The sequence below is a fragment of the Asparagus officinalis genome, chromosome 8 (genome assembly GCF_001876935.1).
Source record: "Asparagus officinalis chromosome 8, Aspof.V1, whole genome shotgun sequence".
NCBI lineage: Eukaryota > Viridiplantae > Streptophyta > Magnoliopsida > Asparagales > Asparagaceae > Asparagus > Asparagus officinalis.
Window position 1 is genome coordinate 34742905 of NC_033801.1, and position 23617 is coordinate 34766521.

Genomic DNA, 23617 nt, shown 5'->3' on the forward strand with positions numbered 1-23617 from the left:
TCCCGAGATTCCTCCTAAGATGAAAACCCCTGTTGCAGCTGAGATTCTTGATATTGATGGTGATATGTCAGTGAAGATGGATATTATGCATGAAATTTCTAAAGCTATTGTGAGTAATATTGAACCTGCTGATGTTGTTCTGATTGAAGAAAAGGGTAGAATAGAGAGAAAGATGATTGATGATATGTGTAACTTGCTTGCTAGAAGATTCATAGCAAAGGAAATAAAAGAAATAGGGATGGAGTATAAGAAAAATTGTTTTTTGAAAGCAATGATTGTCAATGACAATAATGTTGAGATGTGCACTAGAATATGAGAAGCAATTATAATCCACATGCCACCAATCACATACATATGGTATGGGAAATATTTTTTCAAAAGTTTGTTTTAGAAGAAGTCCTAGCTAAGGAGGTAAAACAACAGATAGAGAAAATCAATATTTAGTACAAGACGGATGTTGATCGATGCAAGAGAACAAAAATATTTATCGAGGAAGCTACTATTCAAGCAAATATAAGCTCAGGATTGAGCTTCTTTCAATAAGAGGAGACTGATATATGACGCATAATGGAAATTTTCTTGGAGGAGCGGGACTATCACAAGCTAAATGTGGATAACGTATACATTATTAACTTGCCCGCAAAGAAACGACTATATCTCTCAATCCAGAAGCCGAATTCTGATATATTATGCATGTAAATCATCTATCTCGATGAGACAAAGCCAACTAAATTGTCAAATTTTCAAAATCTCATCATCGGTTAACCATTTTTGCCAAAAAACCGAAAATAGTCGGCTTTCTATTTATTTTCTATAATAAAGTTGGAGTTAATTTAGATTAGGAAATAAACTTAATTTTGATTCATGCTAGACTGATTTATTTTCTCTATGATAGAGGGTCTTTCTAGGATAGGATTTGATATTTTCTGTATCTTTTGTAATTCTAATCTCATTAGGAGTCTATTTTGCTTTCCTATTTAATAAGAGACATGTAACCCTAGAATTAATACATAACTTTTGATCAATAAAATTTTACTTGTTATATTTTCTTCGTGGATTTGAGATCGTTCTTTAGAGATTCAAAAGCACAGCTTAGTAGATTCCGAGATTTGTTACTTCCGTAGGGCGTTATATGTTGATCAAGAAGTAAATAGAAGAATGAGTCTACTTTTGTCCCAGCTTGCAACTGAGTGGTTGACGTCAGTGCTTGTTGACAAGGAAACTCTGTGACATGTTTGTGTGCAGCACATGCTTACACGGGAGCACGTATGTATTGTATTTTAGTGAGTGTTGGTTCTAACATATAATTAGTAGACGCAAAAGAGGATTAACTTTATAAAGTGAATTAAGCTGCAGACTGATATCAAAAGCCCCATCTAAAAACAGTCGCGGCAAAAAAAAAAAATGAACCAAGATCCAAAAGCGGATACCCAAAGCTGTTTGTTTAATAAATTACATTAAATTGTTGACTATTCGGTGATACTATAGTTAAATTATCACGTTACAAAGGGTGATATATTTTGCTAATATTGCATTATTGAATATAAATATCGTTACACATCTATTTCATACTTAGGATCTATATAAACATCATTTACGTTTGTAAAGAAAAAAATTCCTCTAATTTTTGCTATAGTTTCATATTTTTCCTAATATTTTTTTTTTTTTTTAATTTCTTTCTTATTTGAAAATGTAAAAAAAAATTTAACAAATTGGTTTGTCACTGATATGTGCCCTCTTCTTGGCCTACACCTCACCTTCCCCTCAACCTCTCACAAGTACATCCTGGACGTACAAGATTTGCGGACAACTGGTATCGTCAATGAGATGGCAGATATCATGGAGAAACACCTGAAACATATCATTAAAAAGGCATTATTGAAGGCAGAAGAGGAAAAGGCAAAGGTGGAGGAGATTGTGGTTTTGTAAAGGCAATGGAGGTGGTGGAGCAGGCTGAGTGGTGGGGTCGGATCAAGCGAGAGAGGGATTAGGCGGCGGCGGCAGCAAGAGACATGAAGAGGCACCCATATGCTGTGGTTGCCTACGTGGAGAGCTCGAAGCAGGGCAGGCATTATAGAAGACGCCCTTACTGGTGGGCTGATTACTTTGTTTGACGATGATGAGGGTGATGATTGGGCTCTTGAGATTTAGGATTGAGTGATGAGCAGCTGCAGGAGTTTCAGTGTGTTTTGTATCAAGTATGAAGTTTAGATCTTGAATGTGTTACTGTAGTTTTGTTGCTGCTTTAATAAAACACGCCGCACGGAAACAGTTGATGCAATATTTCGGAACCGGAAACAATACTTGATCAGTTCTAATGAGCATATATTTTGCGATGGGATTATTACACTGCAATGTTTGTCGCAGTGACGGAGAATACCCATAACCATGAAGAAATACGAAGAACTGATTAGTTGCAAGAAAAGAAGAAAAACTTTCAATATCATGGTAAAAAGAATCTCAGAAAAATAAGATTATTGTGGTATGATACAAAGAGATTTACTTGAGGAACTCTCTTTGGACAAAAAGAATTTTACATTTAACTTACTAGACCCAGTATGAGATAAAAATCAAAAATAACATGGAGGAAAATCTCCAATAATGCAAGTCATCCATGATATGAACCAACAAATCTGGAAGAAGAAAAAACTAAGCCTCAACAAGTCCTTGACTCTGAGATATTTTTTTCTTGCTTTTGACAGCCTTGCGAGGGACTTCCTCCTCTCCTTTCACTATTTCGATCCGTGCAAAAGTTGGCTTTGGTTCTGCCATTACGTCACCTGCTTTCAGCCCTCCCCATTTGGTATCACTCTGCAGGATGAACGCATCATAATCAACTATAACAGCAAGTACTTTAAATGGAAAATGGGATCTGAAAAGACTTTTCACTTTGAGCTTTAATCTGTTGATTATTAACAAAATTGATGCTAACCTGCCACAGTGCATTTAACAGCAGAACATACGGTAAAAGTTAAAATCAGGAAAATAAAATTGATTAAGGTGAAAATTTAGGGACTCCCCTCCTTCCCCCACCTATGGTGCTTTAATAAGCATGTAATATTAACCAAGTGTTTTAATGGGATGTAAAGAATTCAGCAAGAGAGGAAATTACCCATGTTATTACTTCGAACTGATCCTTTGAAAAGCCAAGCTGTGTGTATATTCTCAGACATAAACTTGGAGTTACTGGAGATAAAGCAGCTGCGATAATCCTCATCACCTCTAGTATGATGACAAGATCCTGCATGTTAAAGTCAAAACACACGGAAATCTGATTCAGAACTGGCTACAGGTAATTTGATGGATATGTAAGCATGGGTGTTGTAATAGAAGGGTCCTCAGTTAGAAAATGAACCCATCTGAATATATGGTCTCTGTTCCTTACTCAAAACTGAAAGTACCATTCATGTTTTATTGAAATATTTTGAGTACGAGCATAAATTTCATTGTTTACAGATTTATTACTGTTGAAATCGAAAACTATACAATGCTCGCAAATGTCGTAAAAATTGGATGGAACATATTAATGTCAGTATATATTTTTCTGTCATTTATCATTAACCTACGATTTACACACTGGAGAAATAAGTTTCTGGGATCAACAAAAGAGATGTGAGAATCTAAGCTTCAACATGATTTGTCATGTGTAATGAGAATTTCATAAATTTCTTCAAGAATATTGCATGCTTAGAACTGCACAAATTATTTAGTAGTATACACCTGTCTACATGTCACCCCCAGTTTAAGGATGAAAGGCTTATATGCCTGAACAACAAAATGGAGAAGGCAAAACCATAACCATACTAGTAAAGCCTACATTTTTGTTCAGTGGAAGCAAGGCATATAAAGCAAAAGATAAAAGGGCAAATCAATATAAAGATGCCAAGTTCTTCCTCAGAAGCAAGAGCATAGAATTCTAACTGCTAAGGTTTTAATTTCCCCTACTGTAAACTCATGTATTTACGCACAAGTAATCATAATTAAACTATATGTAGATCTCCAAAATGACCAACCAAGATAAGAACTCACTGGACAATCAAATTCATATATGGATAATGGACTATTCAATATTACATTGAGGTTCAACTGAGGTTCAAGCTGAGCAAAATGACCAACCAAGATAACAAATCACTCAAATCTGGCACATATTGAACCAGAGTTGGAGACCCGCCATATCAAAGGCCACCTCTTATTGAATGTAAAGGTAACTCAACTAGGTTCTTCCACTGTCTACTTACTTGCATATCCACTGTCTATTCCACTGTCAGTCTATCCTGTATGAATACAGTCAGCTTTTTCTGGTTCGACAACATGTCTGCTGATCTTAAGTTAAAAAAAATCTGATGCGCTTTCATCTAGTAACTGTATGCTTTTAATCTCAGACCTAGCAGGTTTTCCAAACTGATAAGCTAAAGAAAACAGTCCAATAAAAGATAATCTCAATATTGAAAGTCTTTTCTCCATTTAAAGCATAGTGGTTTTCTATGATGTGATGTACAAAAAAAATTAATGAAAAAACAGTTCATGTTTAAAAGGCTAAGAAGTGCACAAAATCTCATTCTCAATCTCAACCTCCTTACAGGCTACTATGAACTGAAAGGCAAGGAAGAGTGTAGAGTTGTGATGTAGGTATACAATCAAACTTTCACATTTATCTGACCCCTCATACGCCCAAGTTGATCCCATCTTCTCCACAATAACCATTCAGTGGAAAGAAAACATATATACAGGGAAACACAAATCATGGCTTATAACCTCACTAATGAAGAAAAAAGTAAGAGAGTGAATACAAATGACAACCATGAAAGAACTGATCAAATTAAGTTCTTCCTATCAGCTTTATTTATCACCTTTGCAGCTGATTCAGCATCAGCACCTCCTTTCTTAAAGAGCGACCACGGAGCACGTTCGTCCATGTAGAGATTACCAGCATTACCTATCTCTAGTACTGATTCACATGCTGATGACAATGAGAGATTTTCGTAATGATGTCTGGCAGTGTCCACCTATTCAATAGGTTGTCATCAGACCAAATTGATATAAAGCAAAGAAGTAAGGAATTTAAACATGAAGTATTTATAACAATGCTCAAAATTAGGCACTCATTCTATGTTTGCAAATGTGTTGCGCCAATCAAATGAATACCAAACACCATCTAACAATTCAAATATATTCTTTTACACAACTTTCAGTAACATACTCTGTTTGAATCTAATATCAAAAGATATACGTCTTTTGCTTCTAGGCTCCTTAAGTTAGGAGAATTTTTTATGGTATCTCTCATAATTTCAACAGCATGAATGACGAGATTGATTTTCCTACCCACCACAGATAGACCTTTAAAATTATGGAAAACAGTCCTCTAGTCCATGGTTTTCTCAATTATGTATTTGACACCAATTTAAAGAAATATGGTGGGTTGCTAATATTATTCAAAATTTTCATGGTGCCCTCTAGCTGACCACTTAGTGATTTGCAAGAGTTTCTAAATGATGATTGATGACAACAAGAGATGTATTATTCCATTTAGTAACAAACACCAGCAACATTAACACAAATAGATTGCAAAGTACAATGTTGAGTACCTATTATTAGTTATTAATAAAAAAAACTTACAGACAAGATTAGAAGAGACTACGCAGAAATATGATACATGGCCTTAGTTGTATGCACCCAGATAACAGGGTCCAATTTCTGTAGCTAGCAAGAGGGAAGAAATCATCATCTAAGCATTTGACAGCAAAAAAATATAAATTATCTGAAAAGATATTTTTTAAGAGGTAGAATTTGCAACAAGAAATCAATCTCGTCAATTGCTTTTTCCTGATGTTATATCATAGACTTATAGCTTCCTATATCCTTTTAATATTGACTAAGAAATCTGTCAATGCATGCCTTGTCAGTTTACTTATTTATATCGATGTTATGTTTAAATGTCCTTGCACCTTTTAAAAAACCAGTTTTTTGGAGACTTAAAATCCCACCCAATGAATGATCCTCAAATTGAACTTTTTAATCAAACATTCAAAATTCTAATTTCCAAATAGGATGCATCTCTTTCGTCAAACAATTAGGAAGTCAAACACTACTAAATGAATCAAATTCCTTAATCAAATGGAAGGATCTCCTTAGTCAAACAATTTGGTATTAATGAACTAAAGAAAAATAAGTCAGGTAAAAAAACAGTTCAGTATTCAACGAAAATAGTCGCAAAGGAAATTTGCATTTGCACTCAGAGTTGAAGGAAATTCAATGTCAAGTTCCATGTCCTAAGATTTTAGACGTGTGCAAAAATGAATGCCTAAACATTCTATTTTGATTTCGTTCAAGCCCTATGCACATACCTTTCACAATGATGGCATTAGCATATGCTTGTGGACATTTATTTATGGATTAATGATAGACTGAGCGACAGCTAACTAAATAATGCTGCCATTTTTTCTGGAAAACATCCTTCAGGACTGCAAAATTAGGTCAAGTGAATAGCTAACAGATCCTTTAATAAATAGGAGAGCTGCAAATATTCTTTTATATGAGCTAATCAAGTTGAGATTGTCTAGAAAACCTCAGCAAACTTATTTGAGAATATGTAGTACTTAGAAATTTGGGGTAAACTATAACTCCTTCCAACTAATTATGTGATTTACAAGAGCAGATTGAAACTATAAACTACATTGTATTAGAAGAGGCTTAAAGTTGACACAGAAGATGATTAGCAAAGGAAATTGATAAGTTAACAACTATAGAGAATTGCAGGAATTGAAAAACATACGAAAATTGCCAGACATAAGAATAACTTGTCAATTTCCACTAAGATTTAAGAAAATAGGAAACCGCAGATGATTTGACTATTCTATGGTTTTCAGAGGTTTGTAGGTTGATAGAGAACAGGTACCAATCTTTCAACTGTATCCTTGAGCATATTTCCTTCTGCTGCGACAGTGGAATCCACGGCTAAAGTGGACTGACAATTTTTCTTCAAAAGTCCAAGGGTACGGTTGAGAAGATTTCCTGTGTTTAAAAGCTATAACTATGTCAGATTTGATAGTTCATTAGTTTATCTTGATTCAATTAGCATCCCTAAAAGGTATATCCAAATTCTAGAAAAAAAATATTATATTATATTATATTAATATTCAAGACAAAATACCCAGATAAATATACCAATTGTATTTGCAAGATGTGCATTCACTATATTGATGAAACGTTCCTCTGAATAATCTCCATCATTACCAAATTCCACTTCCCTCAAGAAGAAGTACCTAACAGCATCTGAACCAAACTTATGCACCAAATCCTTTGGTTCAAGTGTATTTCCCAGTGATTTCCCCATCTTCATACCATCCTAAATCAAAATAAAAAGAAAAGCTGCATGAAAATAAAGTGTTACCACTGTCAGCTTCTAGATTGCTGGTGAAATCATAAGAGCATTTGTAGTTCTTGTTTTTATCAAATTAGTTTTAATAAAAAATAGAGCCATCTAAAAAAACTGTGAATGTAATTACCTTGGATCCCAATGACTAAGAAGTATGAGCACAAAAGTGACAATGGCATACTTGCAACTAGGAAACTGATAATCTTTCAGGATGAAAAAATTAAAGAAATATAGCAATACTAAATCCCATTGCAAAAAATTAAGATAACCGGGAAAAATCATTTTTGTATTACTACAATATATTATTTTGCTTCGTAGTGATAAATATTATAGTTCAAACCAAATCTCAAGCCTGCTGCCAACCCCAACTGTTTAGCAACATGTGTTGAGCTGGAATGGATACAAAAGCATAACAATATAAGAACTTAACTCTTCACCAGGTATGGAGTTTTTTTGCTACCTTTTAGTTGTATGTATGTCAGTCATATTATCAAAACAGTGACATTAAGCTGCATTTTAGAATATGTTTTTAATAGTCTAGAATCTCGTTCAATTTAGGCATTATGTTCAAAAGACAGATGTAACTTCAGACTATAGAACAATTTCGGAATTTTCTAGACTGTAATGTTCCAATTAAAATCTCAAATTTACAAAACAATTTCAGAAATTTCTAGACTGTAATGTTCCAATTAAAATCTCAAATTTACAACATGGCCTGAACATAAGGCACAGGAAATGAGATCCATTTGTTATATACCTAAGTAGACAGAAAGCAGAATTAGTGGTAAGAAAAAGCCGGATGCTCATAATGAAGAGAAGGTGGCAAGTAATAAAATTTCAAGGGTGCCTCTAGAAACTGCTTGATGAAGGTATGTAGCCAATATTTATCTTTTTAAAAGACAATAATGATTCATGAATTCATTCTCTTTTAACTAATTTGAAGTGTTTCCAGTAGGATAGCTGAACTGTATTTCAACACAAGAGTTTAACTATAAGCAATTTCATGTAGCGCCATTACCTTCGTCAAAAATCCATGACCGAACACCATCTTTGGAAGGCTTATCCCTGCTGACATTAACATTGCAGGCCAATAGACTGCATGAAACCGTAAAATGTCCTGTAAAAGATAATCGAGAAATATTAGGTGCTAGTACCACACTTGACAAAGAAAAACATCATATAAAAGACAACAACAGTCCCGGTCCTCCTGGAACATGAACCAGATGAAACATTGAGTATCCCGCTAAATGTAAGTACAGATAATATTGAAGGTTATTGTTTGATTCTTAGGGGGAAATTATTGTTGTGATCAGTGGAGAATTATAGAAGATAATGGGAGATATCTCATACAAATTGAACTACTTAAAATAGATGCAGTTCTTACCAATATCGTCAAAAAATGATTTTGATTTTACCAGAGGAAGATGAAAAGAATACTCTTGTTGGGATTGTAAAAATAAACTTCATGTCTCTTGAGAAAGATGATAAAACCAAACTTATAAATTAGGCTTCCCCGATATTCCTGAAATTTAGCTTACTTTGCCTCCAATATCCAGAAACATGATATTTATCCCTAACAATGTGGCCAACCTACATCCTTTTAAGCAATGTTTTATATGTCTGATGTAATAATCCATATCTTTTGATGCAAATCAATTCAGTAGGTCAAATGGGCAAAGTTTCTTATAGGAGGCCCACATGATGTTGGATTTGAGGAGGAAAAAAAACAATCAAAGCCCATCTAGAAAGCCCACCTCACTCTTCTGCAGTTTTTTTTTCTTTTGCAAGAGAGTGAGATCGTGAGGTTTGTTTTTTATTTTTTTTCCGGAAATTTTGTCAACAAACCTTCGTGATTTGATCCTTACCATAGCCAATCATGAGATCCCCACAGTTTTTTTTTTTTTTTTTGTTACAACTACTTTTTCCCACTAACGAAATTTCTTTAGATTTAGGGATTCTAAAAAAAATCTTAACCTTTCCTTATAAATAGATCTTCTCTCCTCTTCTTTCCTCAACCCCGTAGGAAAAAGGAAAAAAACGAAAAAAAAAGAAAGGAAACCCCAACAGAGAACAAGAGAATGAGAGGGACGAGATTTGGATTTTTCTTGGATTTGGGGTTCATAGTCGTTTCTTCGATGAATCGGCAAGCATTCTTTTCCTCAGTATTATTACTTCATACTTATTATTTTTTTTGATTTTTTTCCACTCGTTACATTTTTTTCATGATTTTAATATTTGTCAGTTATCAATCTGATTAATACATATGATATTAGTTGATGGCATTCGTAGTAAATTGTTTGATGGCATTAGCTATAAATAGTTTAATGACATTAGCTGTAAATAGTTGATGGCATGAGCTGTAAATAGTTTGATGGCATAAGCTGTAAATAGTAAAACTCTATGACCCAATTGTTTCTATCATTGGCTACGGTCATGTATGTTAATTTTCATCATTGGTGTGATTATTAAATATTGGATAGCAACATGTACGCTAGAAAGTTTTGGGGCAAAGTGGTTAGGAGGGTTGTATTCTGTGTAATGGTTTGTGGTTCAAACCTTGGACCATTAATTTTTTTCCCCTATATAGTTTCTGGGTTCCCTAAAACTCATATTTGTTGCCCTAAATTTTTTTTTCAAAATATTAGTTATCTTTCGGTTTTTGTTTAACTTATATTATTTTAGTGAACTTGTTAGCTCATTCTCTACACCTTGTTCATTTTGAAATAGATCATGTGGTTAATCCGTGTTGATTAGTAATGTCATCAAATTGGTTAATCCGTGTTGATCAGTAATGTCATCAAATAAGCCAGACTGTGCATGAAGACGACTCCTATTAAAAATATGATTTATAAGCGTGCTTTCATAGCATGACTATGCTCTCGATATCAATATCCCGATATGAGATTTTTTTTCTTGGCTATTACTATTATAGCATCGACTAAACGATGCACCCATCTTGATTGGACATGTTTTGGATCACGATTATTTTTCATAGTTTTACAGAAGTCGTTCCACGATAACTTTATGGTTAGTGCACAATATTTCATGCATAGTCACTTAGATTAAACAGAAAATATGAGGTTTATAAAGGAGAATTAGACGGAGAATATAACATGTATATAAACGGGTACATGCGCATTCCTGATATCCTGAGTTATATATACAAGGCAAGGTTTTAAATGTCGCCCGACATGTCCGACATGTCGGCCGACATATCGGTTTAAGGGCTTGACCGACATGATATGGACGTTTTCAACTCGTATGTCGGTGTTCAGGGCCAAATCGGAAATATCAGGGTCATATCGGGCATATCGACCTTTTTTTTAGCTTTAAAAAATTGACCGATATGGTACTTTTTTTAAGATCTATTTTTTGTTATCAGGTTTGGGTTTAGTAATAAATACTCAAACTCGTTTGACCCGTTCTCATGTTTAAGGGTTTCTTATGAACCCGATAGAAAGAATTTATGAACCTAAATCCATATATTATTTACTTTTTTATATGTTTAGTCTATAGTACTTATAAAGTATGGTTATATTGAATTTATGAATGCTTAGATTATATTTAGGACATGATATTATACATATGCGTATTACCCGATATGACAATCCGATATTTAGTCAATGTCCCCCTGATATATCCCCGATTTTTGCTATCCGACATGGATTTCAGCCATCCGACATGAACCCGACATCCGACATTTAAAACCTTGATACAAGGGCCAAAGGGCCAATACTTGACTTCAAACCGTGTTCCCGGGACGGTTTACGAGAACCGATTTATATATATGAAACTATTCTTCTCTAATTCAAATAACATCTAAAATAATAATAATAATACGCTTGTATGCTTGGTGATGGACATTATCTTGATCTCTTGATTAGCATTTTCTTTCTTCACTGTTGATTTAGAATTCATCTTTTCTTCATATGTCACCTACACTTACACGCGCACAATTTCTTCATTTTACATGCTTGTTATGAGTTTTCTGACTCCTATGGGGTTTGCGTGCCCCAGACTCGGGAACTGTTCTTTCTCGGTTCTCTCGCAGGACCGAGAGTATTTCGAGAAGCAGGCTCAGCGGCAGTGATCACCGTTCACTCTATCAGTTCTCCAGTTCAGTTATTTTAAGTAGTTATTTGGTTTAGGCTTTTTCTTGAGTTCCATGTGACTTTTCTAGACTGACTATGATGTAAAAAAAATCTTGACTCTTTTCCATGGTGGATAGTTGTGAACTCGTATTCAGACTCTGTTCTTTTTGGGGATTTCTTAAACTACACATTTCTTTTATTATCTTGGTTACATGCTTCTATGGTGTAGTTTTGCCTTTATATTGATATACAGGATGATCCAGAGGCGTGAATGTGACTATATGGTTACATTGTCGGCCGAGTCGTGTTCTAAACTATTATATTTTGGAATTGGGACGTGACATCCGACATGGAGGATTTAGAAGCGAACCGATACAATATGGAGCTTTTCAATATGTATTGCGTTTTCAGGGTTAATATCGAATATCTCACGGGACATGTCGAATATGTCGGTCGGATATTTCGAGGGAACATATTGCTATGTCGGTCAGATATTTCGAGGGAACATATTGCTATGTCGGCCAGTTTTTCAGTCTGAAAAATTAGTTGATTTTTTTATTACATTTATCTAATCAAGTTTGGGTTTAAATTCCTGACTGACTTGATAATTGATATTGCTTTCAAAGACAACCCGATCGGTTAGGGGAAAAAAGGACCGAAGTCATTTCTGTCACTCCTTTTCTCTCACTCCAACATCTCATCGGTCTATTCTCTGAGCTATTCTTTCGACATCAATATCAGGTGATCTTCTCTCTCCTTAACTGCCAGCGTCGGTCTTCTATTTTCTCACCTATTTCCTTTAACATCAACCCTAAGCATCATATGCTATTTACCTTTATATATGTTTAGACAACAGAATTTATTTAAGTGTTTAAATTTCATTTATGATATTATATTACGCATATGCACAACATCCGATATAACAATCCGATATTTTTTTCATGTCCTCTGACATATCCCTAATTTCAGCCGACATGAATTTTAACTATCCGACATGAACCCCCATCCGACATTTAAAACATTGCTTTTTAGTATGTTTAAGCTAGCAATAGGTGGACAAACTTATAACAGATTTACATCAATCTTAATAGTAGTTGTGGCCTAATACGAAATTAAGTAAACTCTTAGTAAACTATATCAAACTACCCAAAATATTTTAAAGTTTTTAACAGTCGTCAATAGAACCCCATAGGTGGGTGCCACATTGGATAGAATTACATCAAATATAACAGTTGTTGCAGGGCACTATTAAACTAAGCTAATTTTTAGGTACTTTTATCCAAACACCGAAAGGATTACTAAATTTGATAATCATCTATTTAAATTGCTTACCCTAATATTTGGATAAAGGCTCTATTGTTGTTCCGCCTGATGCAGGGCAAATTTGGAAGTTAGGATTAGAAAAATTAGTTTGGATTTTATGCCTATCTTTTAAGATAGTTTAGTTAGGCTTTTATTTGATATTTTCACTTAAATTACACTTGCGTGTGTGGTGCACATAGAGGCATCCTATAAATAAGCTATAGAACTTTTCGGTAAAGAGAAAACAAACTTATAAAACTCTTTTGAAAAATCTCTGCACATGAGCTGCAATTAATCTTTGGCATGTAAGTTGTTTGGGTGCGAGGCACAAAATTATATTCCTTGAAGGTGTGAATCATTATCTTCCCTTTTTTTCTTTTATTTGTATTTTCTTGTTGTTTCCCATTCCTCATCACCCCTTGTGTAAATAATATTTTTCATTCACTGACAATGAAGTATCATCTCCTTTATACTTACTAATGATCAGCATGCCAATTTGCTAACCCAGTCCAGGATGTTGCTCTTACCTCACTCTAACACAGGATGTAGCTCTACATCTCACCCTAACAACACATCAACTAAAGACCAGAGCAGCTTGAACCTGGCCAACTATCAACCTCAATTCACATGGCCAAATTTCTCATCTTTAACAGGTCATACCTCTCAACTTTTCTAGAAAGCAAAGCATAGTCTTTACAGAGATGGTGTATTCTTAGAACTACCAATTCCCAGAAATTTCATATAAAGGCTTTGTTGTTATGTGTATCTATTTTTAGAACTAACATACAACAATGCTTCTAAAGTTGAGGAAGTGTCAAAGTAACAAAAGAAACATTACGACACGAACTGCATCCACCCATATGGTAGGACAACACAAAGAGTGCATAATGTCTAGAATCCATGTACCAACAGTACACATATAATGAATATTTCAAGTACATATGGAATCACGTTAACCAAGTGAATGTTCTTTATACATCAACAGGATAGGTGAGTACTTAAATATCTAGAAAAAGGAGAAGAATTAAGAAAGTTGTACAGATAAAATAGGTGAAAAAAATACCAAACCTTGCCTATTAAGTGTAGCGAAGCAGGCCAGCCAGAATCAACAGCCTTTTGTAAAGCTGGTTTCTCGCCATCCTCCATTAGTGCGGAAATATATCTGCAAAAAGGAATAATGAAATTACCAGGACCTAACATATCATCTAAACAAGAACGAATTCAAATCAGCAAGTGAAAGAAAACTTCTTATGATTTAATAATGTGAAGAGAGACTAGGCCCAATGTACAGGTGCATTGAAGAGTATCCAAACATCAATGATGGAGATGATGAAAGAAGATAATAGGAAATAAAGTTTCTCATAAGAGGTAAATGTCAATATCTGAGCAGAAAATTAAGGCTCAGAGAATGTAGATGAGCTTGCAGCTTATGGATCTGGCATGTGACATAAGATGTGTTTAAATAAAGTCCACAAAACATGTACTGCTACAGTAAAATTCTATATACTAGAAGAAAAGGAGAAAGGAAGTACAACAGACAAATCCCTCCTGTTCAAATTCAATACTAGAGCGTAAGTTTTAAAGATCCACTTATTTGAAGTTAATTTTTATTTTTAAAGTGCTTAAAACGCCAATTTCAAAGTTGTTTTAAGTTTCCTTGCAGACACCAAAAACACATACAAAAGAGCAAGTTGGTTGACTTTGTAGTCTAAAATGTCTGAAACCCAATGAAATTGGTCTACAATGATTTAAATTTTTTAGATCATGACACAATATATGGATTATAATTTTATTCCCAAACAGTTGACTGACAGACAGCCAATTTGTGGCATTCATTTGTATGCTGAATGGTGCGTGGCTACTTGATTTTGAGTTTATGAACACTTCAAATAGTTCAAATCAAGTTTAACCTAGTGGATCTTCTATTTGACTGACCTAATAATGACTTAGAATGAGAAGGATTCAACATCATGTCCTTCTAGAAGTAGTCAAGTCTATGCATCTATAAATATTTGTATGTACACAAACTACATATATATAAAAGAAATTTTGGGTTTTGGGTCCGTTGTGAACTTCCTAAAATACCCTTTCGGATCTGCCCTGTTTGCAGGGTCCGTTGTGAACTTCCTAAAATACCCTTTCGGATCTGCCCTGTTTGCATGTCCATGATTAACCCTTCCAATTAACCCTCATACGCATGCGCACAAACCGACATACACGTATGTACATGATTACTCTTCTAGTTAACTATACATAATCACAAGTTTTCAAGTCCCACAAATTCTTCTGGATAAAAGTTGAGTACAAATCTTTTTTTTTTCACATTATGTTTTGCTAGACTATAATGCTTTATTTTAGAAAATACAACTTTGCATATGTTTTTCTTCCATAAGTTCGCTCATAGTTAGAGCAATCTATATAAGTTGCTAAAAGGTTCTATGATGATTAGTATTTTGATAGAGGATTCTGATGCTTAGTTAATTAACAATTATAAATAAACTACTATTTATTTTATAATCGCAATCACAAAACTATGATAATTCTCATAGGACTTATGCATTCATGAAAGACTTACAATTTTAAGCATCCTTAATTGATTTGAACTAACTAGTTAGCTCTTAATTTTATTAAAAAACTGAAGATTCATGAAAGACACCCAATGAAGGTATAAGTAGACTTATTGTAAGTATCATTTAAAAAGAAATAAATAATTCATAAGCTGGTATGTTTAATAACCAAAGCCAATCAAGACTTACATAAAGTATCCTTAGCTGATTATATTTCTACTTGATTAGAAACCTAAAGAGTGATGACTCACATGATAAGTATTCAAGTAGAACAGTTATATCTTCCAAAGGAAATTAGGATAAACATTAAATTAATTTGAAAATATATGTTTCAAGAAACACAGAATATGTTTAGTTATAAGAAATAGTTGGTGTGGGTTTACTAATTTTTCTTTGTATATGAAGTATACATTAAGTATCCAATATGCAGATACTAGTAACCTAATTTTTAAATGCAGAACCCAAAAATGAAAATCCAAACCGATGGATTTGGTCTACTACTACATATGAACTATCAATAAATAAAATTTCAAAAGATTTCAACATCATTAATCCATGTATAATATGTGATTAAAATCAATGTTTCAAAATTTTCAAAAGTTACTTTACTTTTCACCCTTGATATATGATTCAAACCTCGTCGAAATCTTTTGAAGTTTTGTTTCTAAGTAGTTCATGTGTTGTATATCGCATGCACTGATTTGGATTTTCATTGCTGAGTTTTAAATTTAAAAATTGGATTGAAAATATCCACATGTAGGATACTATCAGTGTATTAAATATCCACTGATATATTGCTAATATCGGCCGATATATCAGTTTTGATGCCCTCACGATACGATATCTATGAAAAATAGCGTTTTCCAATTTTCACCAAAATTTTCCAATATATCGGAAATATCCGCTGATACTTCCTTGACGAATTATCGGCTGATATTGGTTAATATCTAATGAAAACGGTTATTGACTAATATCCAATGAAAAGGGCTAATATCCAATGAGAAGTTTCATGATGCGATCGAGAAACAAGTCTACAATCGGTTAGTCATCCTAATGTATATCTTTATTCATGACGCATTCTCTTATGTTTATAACACATTAAATATGTTTTGATTACATATTACAATGTTATGTTACGTATGAACATCATTTGATATGACACCCCAATTTCTATCCGATTTGGATTTTGGCCCTATGATATTTCCAAAATATAATACATTGGACACTATTAATAGTCCCTCCCTCCCTTGGGGGGGGGGCGATGGGTACCAAGGTGGTGGCTCATTTTGCAAAATGAGCTACCAATAGATACACACGTGATTATGATCACCCTTATTGTCACATAAAAAGTTGTGGGTCGCATCGCTTACTCTCTTGGTAGTTCATTTTGCTAAATGACCTACCACCTAACCACCATCAAACCATATACGTACATACATGTATGTGTATGTTCGTATGCATATATGTATATATATGTATGTATGTATATCTACATACGTACATACATACATACATACACATACCAGATTCTAATGTGTGTGTATAACTAAATTGTATGGAGCCCACACTTAAATCCTATAAACTCTCAAGCTCTACATTAAGCACTATAGAAACTGCATCAGTACTTCCACAATCATAATCATTGTGATATGAAGAGAAAAATAATCTTAAAGGTATAATTCTTTCCAGACATTACGCAATATTTGAAGAGAAATGTTCATTGTCAGTGGCAGTCGTTCAGCACCTACATGGCATGAGTGCTTATATCATGAAGTTGTGTCCTTTTGGACCCTTGTTAGCTATGTGCATAGACACGAGAACGGATACAGATACCATTACGGGTGCGTGTATGGGACACAGGAGTCTCAATGTCCAATAGGGGTACGACACATGATGGAAGTGTCCAAGGAGTGTCTGGTATGTATTGATGTCTAATATGTGCCGGGTACAAGTATCAGTGTTATCATCAATGCGCAATGCAAAGTCCCTTTATGCACACAAGCAGAAGGCGCAATGCGATGTGTGCTGCTTGAGTGAAGTGAGGCACACACCGTACACATAATTGAGACAGATAATCAAGCATGAAAGAACATGTTAATGAATTTCCACATAAAAATATGTCAAGATAAATAATATTTACTATCAAATCACAAAATAAGGTATTAATTCATAATGCTAAGTTGCTAACACAGCCACCATAGTATTAAAATCCATAATTTTCCAAATGAAAGGTCAAATCTATACTAATTTTATCGAAGAAAAATCAAATAGTAAACGAGAACAAATTAAGATTCTCTATCGGGCTACTAAAATGGCCTAATGAGTTTATTTTTCTTTCTTGGGATATAAGTTATTGTGTATAAAGATCTGAATAAAATGTTAAAGCACAAAAATATATGAGGCTATGCCTTGCATGCGGACCCTTATGAGGTGCAAAAGGCGTTGTCGCCTCGGATGTGGGGCGATTCACCACCACCCCACATCGCAAGGTGCATAAGGCACCATGCGGCGCGCACCTTTGATAACACTGATGGGTACGACTTCATGATAGAAGTATCTTGGCAACAAAGCTTGATGGACACGTGTGTTGTAGGTACTTTTTATAATTCAAAGTGTCTCAGTGTGACATGCCAATGCATTGTAGGTCAGCACCATCATCATTGTCAGAAACTTTTTACGACCAGAATAAGGTCACTCCACAGAGAACTCTGCACTAATAAAACTCAAAAGAAGATTTGACAGGAAACAATGATCAGCAGTCAACCTGCAGCAAACGATATGTTTTTCAGTGGCAAATCCCTGGTCAAGGGCTAACTTTTCGTCTAGTAGACCAGTTGGTGGAATGTGGCATGTTTAAAGATACAGAACATTAAGGTGAGCCTTGCTGAAATTCAACAGTTCAACATATCTGTTCATTGTATATTCAGGAAATCCATGCTTTTAGCTATTTAAGAGAAAAGTACCAATACAAACTAGAACATGTAAATATTTCAAGCTACAATAAACTGACTGAACGCCTTTGGCCAATAATTGATGTAATTGAGGGAAGCTGACACATGCAAGATAGTGTGCACAGTCAATTGAAACAGGACAGACTTTGTACCTGAGCACTTTACATGAACAAGCACATCCAAATCAAGAAAGTAAAGTCGTTGGCCAGCTACTAGCACATAATACGATGTTAAAGATAATGAAAGAAGAATTTACCCTAACAAAGCATCAAACCAGACATAAATAGTTTGTTTATCATCATTTGGTACAGGTATTCCCCATGCAACAGACGAGCGTGATATGGAGAAATCTCTCAAGCCACTTTTTATCCAGCTTTGCACCTAAACCAGCACCAAATCAGGACATGCTATGGCAAGCTTTTTATAATAAGTGAAATGTTTCTCTGAAAGGAAATGACTAATTGAAAATGACCACCAATTCCTATAAAAGCTTAGGTCAGAAAATTGAAAAGCCACAACAGTGCAAGGATGTTTCAGAAGCTAAATGTCCACTAGGACTATAAAAGTCAACATTTTCCATTAAATTTAATGTATTCTTTCTCTTGTTTCAAATTGAAAAGGAAAAGGGAAAAAAGAAGGTTCTTTCTCATATGTCACACTCACACTATGCATTAACGTCTTCTGAAAAAGCAAAAAAATTGGTGCATAGGTGGTGTACTACTCACATTTCAATAGTGTTTTTTTCTCAACCATATAGGATGTGTAAATTTGTATTACAAAAAATGCATGCTTCCAATTACTTGTATGACAAGAGAGTAATAACAGCACACCTCATTAAGCCGATATGAAGGCTTCACAAAATCTGGATTGCTAACTAGAAGTTCTTCCAACAACTTCTGATACTTTGATAAGGCAAAAAAGTAGTTATCCTCCTTGCGAAGTGCACAAGGCTTCATGTGAATGGGGCAACAGTTATCTTCAAGCAGTTCTTTCTCATCCTACGAAACATTATATGATCAAATGAGGAACATATACATGATAAATAATTTAAGAATGATTTGATAGAAAGGAAGATTCCACAAAAAGTTGCCCATGATAGTAAAGCAACTTCAACTGTGATTCGGTGAAAAGCATGTTACAGATGAGAAGCAACACATTGTGCATCAAAATTTATTTCAAAGATAATAAAAGCAAGCCAGCCCTCTTTGAGAATACAACATGGAGTTGTAATTATTTGCTTGAATTATCCTACAAAGTAAACTAAAGCACATTTGAAGTTTTGAAGTTTGCATAAAGTTACCCACCCACACACGAAAATTGCATATGTCGAGCCTCACTACCTATTATTAGTGCTTGAAACAATCAATTCAATACTTTAAAAATTGCTAATATTGAATAAACGCTCTAAACAATCTCTCACGATAAGATTTTATTAGCCTTATGATTAACCGATTAGTCACTGGTTCTTCCGTCCAATAGAGGTGCTGTTTGGAAAATTTGAGTAAAAGGCACTGGTCGATAGCATTTGACAATTTTGAGTGCGTAAGATGGTCCTTCAGTTTTCTGTTTTGAGTAGTCTTGATTAGGTTGGAATAGCATAATTATGGAAAATTGTTGAATGTATCCTAAATTATGAAGTTTTCTCATGGGAAAAACCAATCTTTCCAATTGAGGGTCCTTTGATTAAATCTTCATAGTGCAAATTGCAATTAATATGAGCCATAAAATTTATGTTCACCTATTTAGGATTTCTTGTCTATGTTTCATTGAGTTATGGGTGTATTTGGGTTGAACTTTGTTTATAGCTCACTTTTCTACTCCTTGAAGATTATGGGGATTGTCATCCTCTTTCATCCATGGATTTAGTCCTCAATGCCAACCATGTGATATATTTGTGTTCTTTTTTCTTGTACTTGGTCTGCACAATTAATGTTCAAAAACACGGTTGTATTATGCGTGTGGTACAGAAGCATTTAATGATTAATCAAATTAAGCTTTGATTAATCGGATTACTAGAATTATGCATATTGAATTTTTTAATATATATTTATTATTTATGATATGTTAAAATATATAAATTCATGAAAATAGAAAATATACTAAGAAAAAGACAAATCAAGAACTAGTTAACTAATTAAAAGTTCAATCCATTCATCAAAAGTAACTAGATAATAACTACTTAAAAGTTCAATTCATACATCAAAAGTAACTGGATACTAAAATAAAAGTCGTTAAATTAAATACGTAAACTAAAACTAAATGTACATGGACCAAAAAAGAAATCATCTAGTCCTTATCTAGAAAAACATAAAACAAATCATCTAGCCCTCCGCATCATCCTCATCACGAACGAGAAGTTTCACCGAAGATAGAAGCTTCACTGATTCGTCGGTGATAGAAGCTTTGCCAAGCTAAGGAAGGACGAAGGTCAGAGTCTTGTCACAACCGTTGGCACGAGTGCAAAGAGAGAGAGCCACAGTATTTGGGAAAAGTAAAGGCTTTTTTTAAACAGTAGTTAGTTGGATCGGGTTTTGGAGCAAACAGGTTCAAACTATAATAAATAAATTATGTGGGCGCTTACTTTAAAAACTGACTGAGTAAGCAGGTGTCTGCATAATTGAGCACATAACTCAAATCCTACACATTTTTATCCCGCTTCCGCTTAAGCGGGTGATTAAGTGAGCGCTTAAACCTTTTTAAAAACTTTATTTACAATATCTCAAGCGCTGCCTAAAAGCAACAGCCAGCTTATGCCGACAATATCTGCCACTATTTACACCGGCATTCTTGTTATATTTACATAACAAAAAAGTATACAGGAGGAATAGTCTTAGATTTTATTTGTTGTCTAGGCTTACCTTTGCACCTAACAATGATGGGCGCTAAAAAAAAATCATACTCATCTCAACTCGATAGTGATATTTTGGACTTTTGATTTGGTAAATCTTGGAAATTGTAATCAAAACTAATATTCGCAAGTTCTAGGTAGAACAAATGCAGTATCATGTGCTTTGTTCTGTTTCATAAACAGGTGATATTTCCATTAATCCTGAAAAATAGTTGAACAAAAGCACAAGTGCTCTAGGATTGGCAGGTAGAAACTAGGCACTTTAGGCCCCCATGAAATGTAACAGATGTCGGGTATATGGTGAATTCGGATTTAGCATAGGATAATATATTTATATGATACCGACTGAAGCTTCATCACAACTGAAACCAAATATCATTGCAGAGGGATCTGTTATCGAACATGACTTTATGATTGTGTTGACTGATTGGAGTATCTAGAATGAGTAGCATTTGATGCTGGCATATTTAGAATGAGTAGCAATATGATATCATCTATTAGTCATCGACAATCTTTTGATGGGCACAAATCCTTCAAAACTCTCAATGACTCTACATAAAATGTGCATTCACCATAAAAAAATCTACTACTAGTAAGATTGGATTTAAGCTGACGAAACTAGAGGAAAATCCCTGAAAATTCTTGTAGACTAGAAAATGTTGCAAGGATGATGATGATTATGATGATGATGATGATGATGAGATTTGCTATAAATATTTGCATTCATCTCTCCTAACTATGATAGTGTCATTCCCATTAGTCAAACCATTGCAACCATAAGTTTCTAAGTAATTTGAGAATGAAAAGAAAATTTTATATACCACCAAATGTGAAATAAGAAAGTTAAATGGTACCTTGTACTCTTCACAATTTACACAGTAAAGCCCCTCATAATTAGCCCGGTAAATGTCACCATTCTTAAGCACTCTTGAGTAGAACTCCTTCACAACCACTTCATGACTTGGATCAGTAGTACGGATGAATTTGTCATATGCTATATCCAGCTGAAGAGAGAAAAAGCTGTTGATGATATTTATTCTGCTCAATTGATTAGCCAGTGTTGAAAATCTAATTATTCCGTGCGACTACAATCAACAAAATCAAGCAATGTACACCGGACATACATCGTTCCAAAGCATTTGGTACGCGTTTGAGACGGCATCACAGTGGCTCTTGGGGCTACAGCTGTTCGACTCAGCAGCAGCAGCAATTTTTTCACCGTGCTCATCGGTACCTGTAACGAATACAACTCTCTTCCCCAGCAGCCTCTGTAGCAATAAATAGCAGAAGAATAGGAATAAGAATCGTATGTGTATATCACCTCTTAACAATTATGTGTCGGTATCCAAACAAAGAAAGGAAACAGAAGGCTGTGTTTAGCCTAGATCGAGCTGATACGGTGCTTTATTCGGTCCCAACAATACTGATAACAACCAAAAGAGCTCAAATTGGTAACTCATACTGAACCCCAACTATACATACTCATTACACCTAGAGCCTGACCCCCATTCACTCAGCCAGCCCGCTATATACAACAAGATAAAAATATCACGGCCGCATCCGTAAAGAACCCAGAAACTGCAGTCTGTAGGAATCGGAACCCCTACGAGTACAAATCCAAAGGAAAGAAGAAAGGAAAGGGGGACCTGGAAGCGAGCAACGGCGTCGGCGGCGATGGTGGTGTAGGCGCTGCCCATGTGAGGAGGGGCATTGACGTAATAAAGAGGGGTGGTGAGGACGAAAGGCTCCATCTTGGCTAGGGTTTCGTCCTGCCCCTTTCCCTGCTGGCACCGAGTCGGGGAGGAAGAAGAGGAACAGCGGAGGAGGCGAAGGCAAGGGGTTAGGGTTAGGGTTTGAGGTCGAAAATGGATGGATGAGGAGAGAGGCGAAATTAGGTGCAGGGCGTTGTGAGAAGAGAGCAGCGCTCTGGTCGACGCCATCCTCTCGTTGGGGGCAGAAGAATGTTTAGCTCACGGTGAGAGGTTTTATCTTGCAGAGGGGGGTGAGATGGCGGGTCCCATCTGATGTTCATGGGTGCAAAAGGTCTCTGCTTTACCAACACGGGCTGGTGCGCAGTGCAAAGGACGGACTTTTTTTAATATTGTATTTTAAATTTATCTTTCTTTAAATTTTAATATATTTAATTTTATTATTGTATACTTAAAATTAAAAATCATATCTATTTTTCTATACGTAAAGGAGAATTCAAATTTTAATACATTTGATTTAAAAATCATATCTATTCTTTTATACTTAGAGGAGGATCTAGTTGTAATACATTTGATTTGATTTACTATTTATAATAAAGTAAAATATTATAGCATAAACAGTAACTTTAAAAATATATTGTCGGATATGAGTTACTGTTCACTATGTAGTTATTTACGGGTGAGGATGGGTGTTGATTTACTATTCATGCTACAGTGATACTGTAGTTGGCGGTGGTCGTTTACTGTTCGCGATACAGTAATTTAATGTTGTGG

At 34.8% G+C, this 23617-nt stretch overlaps 1 protein-coding gene across 2 annotated transcripts; it reads right to left on the reverse strand.

Moving 5' to 3' along the window:
- Positions 2428-23135, reverse strand: LOC109851348 (methionine--tRNA ligase, chloroplastic/mitochondrial). 2 transcript variants are annotated; one of them, XM_020421428.1, is made up of 12 exons: positions 22781-23135; positions 22259-22402; positions 21989-22138; positions 19117-19284; positions 18543-18667; positions 13837-13930; positions 8394-8492; positions 7165-7345; positions 6896-7011; positions 4851-5006; positions 3113-3241; positions 2428-2811 (listed from the first exon to the last, which is right to left on the reverse strand). In XM_020421428.1, the coding sequence occupies exons 1-12, from the start codon at positions 23072-23074 to the stop codon at positions 2650-2652; spliced, it is 1818 nt and encodes a 605-aa protein (XP_020277017.1). In that variant the 5' UTR covers positions 23075-23135; the 3' UTR covers positions 2428-2649. The 2 variants fall into 2 exon arrangements, with proteins under 2 accessions (XP_020277017.1, XP_020277018.1); XM_020421429.1 differs by having other exon boundaries at positions 21989-22154; positions 22781-22983.

Excerpts from the sequence above, each read along its gene's own strand:
- LOC109851348 (XM_020421428.1), bottom strand. The coding sequence starts at position 23,074 with ATGGCGTCGACCAGAGCGCTGCTCTCTTCTCACAACGCCCTGCACCTA. Across the intron at positions 7,012-7,164 it reads ACATCTTGCAAATACAATTG|GAAATCTTCTCAACCGTACC; the intron begins GTATATTTATCT and ends TTTTAAACACAG. Across the intron at positions 3,242-4,850 it reads ATGCTGAATCAGCTGCAAAG|GATCTTGTCATCATACTAGA; the intron begins GTGATAAATAAA and ends TTTAACATGCAG.